At 34.3% G+C, this 10007-nt stretch overlaps 1 protein-coding gene across 1 annotated transcript in view; it reads right to left on the reverse strand.

Annotated features, from left to right (window-relative positions):
• The window catches only part of LOC106466929 (TBC1 domain family member 7-like), a 17233-nt gene extending 8284 nt beyond the window's left edge, over positions 1–8949 (reverse strand). The window contains exons 1-2 of the mRNA XM_013927247.2: positions 8686–8949; positions 1976–2210 (exon numbers count right to left, since the gene is read on the reverse strand). Of these exons, the coding sequence (XP_013782701.1) occupies positions 1976–2210; positions 8686–8875 (425 nt within the window). The 5' untranslated portion in view covers positions 8876–8949. The remainder of the gene's footprint in view (positions 1–1975; positions 2211–8685) is intronic.
• Positions 8950–10007: the final 1058 nt, after the last annotated feature.

The following is a 10007-nucleotide window of genomic DNA, read 5'->3' on the forward strand; positions in this document are numbered from 1 at the left end:
TAACACTGTAGCCTGTGTACGTTTTTTTTTTGTTTGTTTACTTTAGTTTAGTTAGGACTAAACTTTACTGTACTTAATACTATCAATAAATAAACTTATAATGTTATTCTATGACCTAACGTCAAACCTTGTTTACAAACTTTGATAAGTTTGTAATATTCTTTTGTACAGAATGGTTAGTAAAGTATATTTACATTCCCCTTTTGTTGTTACTTCTTGTTTCATACAGCAATTGTAGCGACTTGATCACTGAGCTTTGGAGCTCTCTGCTGTAGGCAAGCTGTTTGTCATCGAGTGAATAATGCGCATGCACAGTTTTTCTTGGGTGAACATTCAAACTACGCATGCTTATGCAGCAGATTCTCGGTCAGAAAGTGTAACGGTCGTACATACAAACAAGCAGAATAACAGTATAGATTCTTCAGTGCATTATTTAAGTAAATAAAAATTATTTAGTGTATTAGTACCATCATTATAAAAAGTAGGCTCAAATTTCATCAGCAACCGACAGAAAAAAAAAACAAGAGGCCAAAGGTAAGAACTATATTTCTTGCTTTTCATGAATACATTTTTTTTTATTGTTAAAAAGAGTAACTAAAAGGTAAACATTAGGCATTACTAGGTTATATTAGGTAAAATAATAAACAATAATAATTCTTCACAAGGTATGCAAGCAACTAGTGCATTACATCATTCAATAAGGTAACGTGAGCTATGTGTTCACTGGGTGATTTACAACTTGTATAGCAGGATTATTAATTAGATGTAGTTCAAAGAGCAATAAAACAAGAAAATTAAGTAGAAATAGAGGTAGATTGTTATAAGGTATTTAGGATAAACAACTGTAGTTTCGAGTTACAATATGCAGTCATTCTAGAAAGAAAGAAAGAGTAATTTAGATTTATTTCACATTTTTTGTGGTGGTTAAAGGTCGGTCAAATCAACCAAGCCCATATAGAGTTAGGGTAAAGAAAATAACAGATAAATAGTTTTAGTGGAAAAAAAATGCTTGATATTTATTTAAGAGATTTTAGAAGTTATTCAAATAACATCTGAAAATTTTCAGATGTAGTAAAGTATTTTTAATCTTAACATGAAAATTATTTTGTACTTGGAGTAGTCAACACTGTAACTCCATATATTCATGGACAAAATTTTAATAAAAAATACCTTAATTAAAAATAGACTTTTTGTGTACAGAAAACTTGTAAGTAATCTAATACATAAAGCTAAGTTTGTGTCTATTTGTCTGCACCTTTCAACCATCTGTTCCTTAAACATTTCCAAGTTTCTCAATCAATCAGCACAAAACTTGACAAAGTGATATAGAATGACATGAATAGGTTGGTCCTCTCATCTTCTATATAAATAAACTTCAATATGTGTGTGTGTGTATCTGTTCCTTATACATTTCCACATTTTTTGATCAATCAACTTCCAACTTAACACAGTGATACAGGTTGACACGAGGAAGGTCATGAAGGGGTTGGAACTACCTATCTAATTTCATATTGATAGAATTCTTGAAAACAGTATATCTTTCTTTTCAGTATTGGTACCTTTATGTATCTTTATTGCACTTTTAATGTTTATTATATTAAGAAAAAAATAGAAGTATAATTTCCTTTGTTACAAACGAGTTTTTATTTCACCCATCACCTGGGCACCATTACAGTTAAAAGATTTCATCAGTTTTAACACAAGAAAATTATAAATTTTTTTCTGATGAACTTCCTATAAAAAGAACCAAGGATTTTATTTCATCTTTACCACAGCTAAGCATGAGCAGAAAACTTAAGTTTCATCAAAATCACATTTAGCAATATATCTGTACTTTTTGTTGTAAGTGCCCGACATTAAACAAGTATCAGTCCACAGAAATACTCTTCTGATATCAAAAATGTAAATTTAAATCAAGGAAAAAAAATTATACATTAAAAACACATTTCTCTACAAATATACATGAATTAAGTACCACAAGTTAACATGAAAAGTTTCTTCTCCTGATGTTGAAATTGAATTTACCTGCTGTTCTTGATCTAGCCAAAAATTTCCCTCTTCTAAGAGAAACATCTGTGCAACAACTTCAGGTAAAGGAGTGTTCTCATTGACTTTTCTCATTACTTCTAGTGCATGGTAGAGATCATTAAACTGCTCTCTCTGGACATCTGTCACAAACTTCTGACTTTCAGGATTAGTTGGAAGTATATCTATTGAAAAACAACAACTTCAACACAAGGTCTCACAAATCACTCTCATAATTCACTGATTTCTTTCATATTTCAAATTTTTCTATAGAAATAAATTAAAAGTGATGTTGCACACAATTTTACACTAGTCATGGTTAGTTTGTTAGGCATCTAACAAAAATCACTGTAATCAGACTGACAGATTACAGCCAACAGCTTATTATCCTTGCCCCTGAAAGGGGGGGAAGCAAGGGTATTGCAATCGGGGCCATGTGTGTATGTCTGTCTGTGTTTACATGTCTTGAAAACTAATACTGTTGTACACAAAATTTTTACAGAAGATGGGAAGTCAGTACAGGACAGTTCTTCCCAAATTTGGTACAGATGCATATTCTGCATCAGTTTGAAGCATTTTTTTTTTATAATGGGGAGATAGGGCATATTTGGGTTAATAATTCTGTAAATGTGATTGGATTTGTACCAAACTTCATGAGTACCTTAAGGTTAAGACTCCTCATCACACTACAAAAAATGATCCGTTTCATTGATCATTCTGGATCTGCAAGGATATTATGTGTTTCTGAAAGTCAAATTTGACGTTATCCAATAGAAATGGATGCAATCTCGAGAGTTATAATTTTCTTACACTGAAATGTTTTTCCGATAGGTAATTACCTCTACTCACATAAATAGCTATTCTCATTCAGTTCTGCCCTCTATATGCAAAAAGTGTTTTTACATATGCCACAAGCCTTCTACCTCCCTTCCATTGGAATTGATTGATTCCAATGCATCTCTTATGCAAATCATCATGCATCAACCCTCCACCAATAAGAGTGCGACACACTATTGTGACACATGACTCCCTCTGTTCAATTGTACCAAACTATCACTTTGAGTTTTTGCAGAAGATGGAAGCACCAGTTTTCAGTGGGTAGGGAGGATTGAAAGTGTGATAGAAAGTAAGTACCTATCAGAAATACATTTTCACTATAGGAAAATTATAACTTCCGATACAGTACCTTACCTCCCTCACATAAATAGCTAGAATCCCACATTGAATAGGTGGAGTGAAAGAAAGAAGTAACTTTCTAAGATCTGATGTGGAGAACTGCACCACTTCCAACCAGGTATACTCTTCATCCATCATAAAAAGATGTTGCACATATGGGCAGAAAACAAAGGAGCACATCCAATTTGGAGAGAATTATGGCTGGAAAGTGATCCAAACCATGAGATATTTATGAAACTCAATCCCAGAAATTATAAAAGTGGGTAAAATAAAAAGGATGTGATCCTAAGTGTAGAGTGGCTAGGGTGTGACACACAGTACACAGCAAATCCACTACATCCAAAACCAATGCTGCTGGGAACCAACATCCACACGGAGGTAGGATGAGGATTATACAAAACTTGCTCTCTGGGTACCAACATCCACGTGGGAGTAGAAAAGAGGATCATACCACCGTAAAGTTGACTACAATCCAAAACCAAAGCCACTGGTAGCTGACATCTATGTAGGGGTAGGAGGGAATCTAGTAATCCCCAACTCATGAATGTGGAACATGCTAATATGATAAATTGATCCGGGAACCCGACATTTGGTATAAAAAAAATGTCTACATAATGTAAACTATATCCCTCAAAAGTGAAATAGACCAAAATCACCCCAAGTGCATGAACGTCCTCGGAATAAAAAACATCAAGGGATAGCAGAAGGGAAAGAACCGCAACAGTCTGCAATTACCCCTATCATGGCCCACAACAATGAATGGGGCACATGCGAATATGATAAATTGACAGGTTGATCTGGGAACCTGACATCTGGTATAAAAAAAAATGTCTATATAATGTAAACCATATCCCTCAAAAGTAAAATTGACTGGAACCACCCAAAGTGCATGAACATCCTTGGAATAAAAAACATCAAGGGATAGTGGAAGAGTAACAATCCGCAATTACCCCCATGTAGCCCACAACACAGATGGAGTATAAATGAGGGAGGAGTATAGACATCTGTAATATAAGTGTGAGGACTTATGCTGATTGGTTCTACTCTTAAGTCCAAAACCCGGCCACTGGGAACTGACAAACATGTGGATGAGGGATCCCAATCAAAGGGGTAATCTGCAAATTTGACGTCTCACTCCCATTTTTATGTGTCATATTGAAAATATCACATCATCTACACCAGCAGAATACCACTGCCCTACTCTCAACTGAATGGTTTTATAATCATTTCTATATTTTGTTTGTATTTCTTTACCTCTTCAGGGGGATACCTCCATGGTCCACCACCCCAGTGGCTTGAAACTAGAAAGTGGTAAGGACTCTTCAAATTCCACTAGAACAAAAGGGGGTTAAAACACGGTGGAGAGTCTGGAGGAACGACAACACCCGAGACAGTGCAATGGGTGACTATGAAACCTTATTTTTAAAAGTAGACCATACCGATTTATTCAACACAAAACATGGCAAGGATGGGCAGCCATCCTGTTCTGCTTTACCCATGTATGGGTATGGTCCAGAGCGGGCAAACTTATGAAGCAATGCTATTGCGAGGATAAACCTACAAGAGATCTTGTGGAACACACCTCATCTCTGCAGTGTTTGTTGTGTGGCCATAGAATTATAATATGCAAGTTGACATGGTTTGACAGTGCAGATTTGAACAGTTAAAGAATACCTGGTCAGGCACCACTCGCCACAGAGTGGGATCCAAACAATGAACATTAATAAAAAAGAAAAGGGACCCAGAAAAAGAAAAAATTAAATAACATACCTAGTCAAAGACCCACTGAATTCTGATATTCTACAATGACTACAGGTGGAAGATGATAACCCAAAGAGGAAGAAAACCATGATCTGATGCAAACAGCGAGAGACAAACGTATCATGGGTAGTTCACATGCCTGATTGAAGAAGTACCTCCAAAGGATGATGAAAATGAAACACCAATGAAAAGGTATTTGAATTGGATGAGAAGACACTTGGAACAAAGTACAGGAGGAAGACGATAAAGAGGAAGAAGCCAATCGAATGAAGAGCTTAACCCATTTAGCAAAGGAGGAAGGAGAAAGAACATGAACAGAGGACAGTTGCCAATGGAAAAGAGGTAGGAACGGACAATACAGAAAGAAGCCATACAGAAAATATAACAGAAAAGAGCACACACAGGACATAGAAGTCTATCCGGATCAGGATGAGGATAAAGGTGTGAAATGGAATAAAGGGAAAGTGGCTAAACGGAGGAGTGATTCTCATGAGCAGCCAAGATGTTAGGGAGGAAAAAAGTCTGGAGAAATGAAATTGTAGAAGGATAAAGAGTACAGTGGCGAAGCAACAAACCACCAACATCCACAACAAATAGGAGAAGGAAGAAAGACATAAGGGAAGGTGAAACAAGGAGCACTGGGAGAATGGTTTGAAAATAGGCAAAGTGAGGCAGTGCAGGACTACATTAATATCCACATCCGAAAGGGCAACCCATTGTGGCAGATCACATCCACAGGTATAGTGCAGAAGTGGTAAATACCTGCAGGATTGGGAAAAACGAAAGGTGTGGGACAGGATCCCCCCAAAATCCAAGACCAAGGAGACAATCCAAAATTCAAGAGAGGAAATCCACAGTGGGTTGATCAAGGAAAACCCTGTACCCAGAAACCAACAACATAAAAATTTGATGTGTGGTTCAGGTTAGTATAACAACATATTGGTTTTATAGATCATTTTCACAAAATAAAATAGGACCACATTCAAAATATTGGCTTTAACAGGTTTTTATAGGTTTGCTGAGAAGCAGTCAGTGTGTTAAAACAATGCCATTCAACATAACATACAGACAACAAGGGACCCTTTGGTCCTTGAAGGTTGTTGTCCTTACACACTCAATTTTAAGGAAAGTAAAATTTTAGCCCACTTTTTACCTTTCACAAAATCATCAATTTTCCCTCTTAAGCATCTGTAAAGTTTTGGCCTCCACAAGTCTTAATTGAAGCCTAGTCTATCTTTTTTAAATCTTATACTTTTGTCTTGCCATTATATTATCTTCAAAATAGAACACAAAGAAAGCTGAGGCCTTTACTGCTGATCACCTGGATAACCTTGTAAACTTTAATAATATCACCTTTACCCTTCTTAAGAGAACGTAATTTAAGAAACATTAACCTTCCTTCCCCAGAATCATCCTACCAAATGTCCTCTGAACCCTTTCAAAGAAGTCAATATCCTTTCTTAAATAAGGAAATCAAAACTGAAAACAGTATTCTAAGAGAAGAATAACTAGCAATTTCTATAGAAAGTCTTTTAACTTGTAAGCAATATGTCTGTAAATACACTCTAATATTTTGTCTTTACTACTAGCAACAGTGCTGCTTCAATAACTTGAGTGACTTATCCAACACTATGCCAAGACCCTTTTCTTCAATCATGCTATTAAGTAGTTTCCAACCTATATTAAATGCATGATTCAAATTTTCAGATAAACAGAATATAATAACTAAATTATTTGGATCATACCATACATAAGTGTATTGTCAAATTTAGAGCCTTTTCAGCCGGTCTAATAAGCACTTCACAATATCCTAATTTCTTTTTAACCAAATACTATCTTTCCTATGTTTCTGTTAGTTTCTCATCCTACTTGACAATTGGAAATTTTAAAATATAAGGCACTTATCCCGGATTTTCTCTTTTATATTTTTAGTACACCAATTACATGTGATTTGTCCTGCTATCATTTTCCTGATTTTAGAATCACACTTACTGTAAATTAAACGGCTATATATTTTTTTAAAATTCCCAGACCAGTCTCATATCATCTTTCATCTCAATATCCTAATTCACTAACGATAAACCTTGTCTCACTGCCTCAAAATTTGCTTCTTGAAAATTAGATATTAGAATTTAATTTCTTTCTATCTCAACATATAACAAAACACCAAACCTAACTAAGGAATTATAACTTCGTCAAATGTTTCCCTCACTTCAACCCTTGCAGCCATATCTTCATTAGTGGTTAACAATAAATCTAAAATTTCACTCCCTTTGGTAGGATCTCTGACCATTTGGTATACAAAACCATCCAGAACTACTTTCTCTTTCTCACTATTTGACTTCATACAATCTTAATCAGTGTCAGAAATTAAAGTTTCACATTAGTATTGCATCATCATTCTTGTTGATAACAACCCTGATCTCATTGTATAGTTTCACATTAACACTATCTGTTTGATCATGTGGCCTAAAACAACTGCCAGTTAAAACATTCCTACCCCTGAAATCCCTGACAGTAGCCCATATAAATTCAACTTCAATAACTTCTTTTGCTTCATTTCTAAAATTCTATTAGTTTTGCTACTAGTACTAGCACTAAAGCACTGCCTTGATGGTTTGAGTGACATTTTACTATTCAAATGTAATTATTATACATGTTACCATTTTTTTCTGGCTAAATAATAAAATAAAATTGGATAAAAATATAATTAATTTTAAGTTTAATGGCATAGCTCATTTATCCTTCATCTATGGAAAACATATCTTACATAAAAATTAATCAATATGTAACTGAAAAGCATTATATGTAATTTATTTCAACAAGCACTTTCTTCCAACAAGTGGAACTTGAAACATTTAAATCCTACCAGATTTGAGATAATTAACTATATACAAAAAAGTTCAAACTTATCTTACTTGAATTTTTTATTTTGTTCACATAGTTCCAATTTCCACAACAAATGTGGTCTAAACTGTGCGAGTTAAGCTTTTGATCACTAGTATTAAGTAAAAGAAAAAATCTATATGTATGTAAAAATAAATTATTTATACTAAAAGTTAACTTATACACATTTATGATTTAATGGAATGGGTGTTGTTCTCTGTGTTCAGAGCTCCAAGATTCGTTACATACAATAAAACTATATATATATATATATATTCCATGAGTTACGACTGCTACTACTACTACTAGCACTAGTTAGCAGTAGTACCTGTATAGACCATGGGTGTAAGAGGCAAATTCAATTTAAAATTAGGTTTAACTAAGCAAAGTAAGGAAATATGCAATACACTCTACAGGCATACCCATTACGGCCAGGATCCAGAGCTCACCTTAGTTAGGGTCCTGAAAGCTCTTGGGTTCTGGATTAAATTTTATGCATTCTATGGCTTTTCTTGAGAGTAAGTTTCCTAATGCTGATGCATTTTCACTAGGACAAATTGAAAAGTGGGAAGGTTTGGGCCACACACACACGCTTCATACTCCACTGGTCTATACTAATGATGTCAGACTCAAAGTAATTGATACTGAGTGAGTGATAGTATTACTTCTTCTGGTATTAAAATGAGACTAATAGAAATACGCTACTACTGCTGAGTACTAGTACTAGTATTACTAATATTATTCAGTATTAGTCGACCCTTACAATTTTTAAAACTCTGACAAGTTAACAATAAATATAATACTATTACTAAGCTAAATACTAGTCAGTAGTCTTACCAAGAAGCAATTTCCAAACATATTCCCTATACATCGCCGGAAGGGAAAAGCACACACAAAATTTCAGGAGCTTAGCTAAATCTATGGGTTTGTCTTTCAACAACATTTCTAACGACTTTTTCTCTTCAACACCTCGAAATCCAACTTTATCATAATAATAACTTCTAAAATTTCTTCCCTCTTCTCCCATGTTTAAATCGGTAATTTTAGGCGCCCTCTAGTACAGATGTATTGCTATAAACAAAGTCCGAAAATTGATATTAAAAGAGTTTTACCAGAACATTGAACTGCAGGCTAGAGTGCGCTTGACGTGACATTATTATGAGCTGGTTTTCCTTTAGTGCCATCTTGGAAGAGAAGCCAACTATTAACAATGCATACTCTTATTGTACTGTCAGTTGTTCGTTAAGAAATGGTAAAAACTCAGAAAAGCATTCTTTTATAACATTTCACAAGTTATCATTTAGTGAGGGCTGAGTGACTTAACGAACCGAATAATTAACTCAAAAATACAAGAACAGCAATTTTTATAGTAGGAAAGTTCTAATTCTTATGATTACAACGTTTCAACTCATAGTATTAGTATCAGGTGATGAACCGATATCGATTGAATGACACCTATTAAGTGTAAGACAAATGCAAGAAGTATCATGCCTGCGTAAAATTGTGAGATCATCCATTGATGGAAATGCTATTTGAGTATCCGATCCATTGTAAAACTAATATCCGATCTGATCGGATATTTATCCCAACCCTAGTTATTTATCATGTTCACTACCGACGGAGTTCACACATTACATCATATTGTGTAACTTTATGTTTTGTATGTTTCAGCACTTAGAGTAAAGAACTTATCAAACGTCAGTGAAAATACTAGCTTTCCACGTAAAATATCTAGCATATCACAGCAACAAATAGTGGGGTTAATTGCTATATTGACGGCATTTTTTTTATAACTCATATGTTATTATACTGTCACCAGCAAAATAATGGGTTCACAAGCAATATGGCGCATAAATGATTTATAAAAATGCAATTTCAAATTGGACGGGATCATAGGTATTTATTAGCGATAAACATGCGATGTAATATATTTTTATTTATTTATTATTATTTCTTTACAAAGAAAAATAAAATTATTTGCAACACTAATTTTATAGAAGGATACAATTTCATGAAAATTCCAGTAGAATATAATAAAAGAATTAAAAGACACCGTGAAAAAATGATTATAACTCTTCTCATTAGACATAATAATAATAAAGTTAAAAAGATGATATTTAGGTCTTCTGCCAAGAGAACCTCTTTCTTTGATTCCTCTC

Source organism: Limulus polyphemus, unplaced genomic scaffold (genome assembly GCF_000517525.1).
Source record: "Limulus polyphemus unplaced genomic scaffold, Limulus_polyphemus-2.1.2 Scaffold2427, whole genome shotgun sequence".
NCBI classification, from domain to species: Eukaryota; Metazoa; Arthropoda; class Merostomata; order Xiphosura; family Limulidae; genus Limulus; species Limulus polyphemus.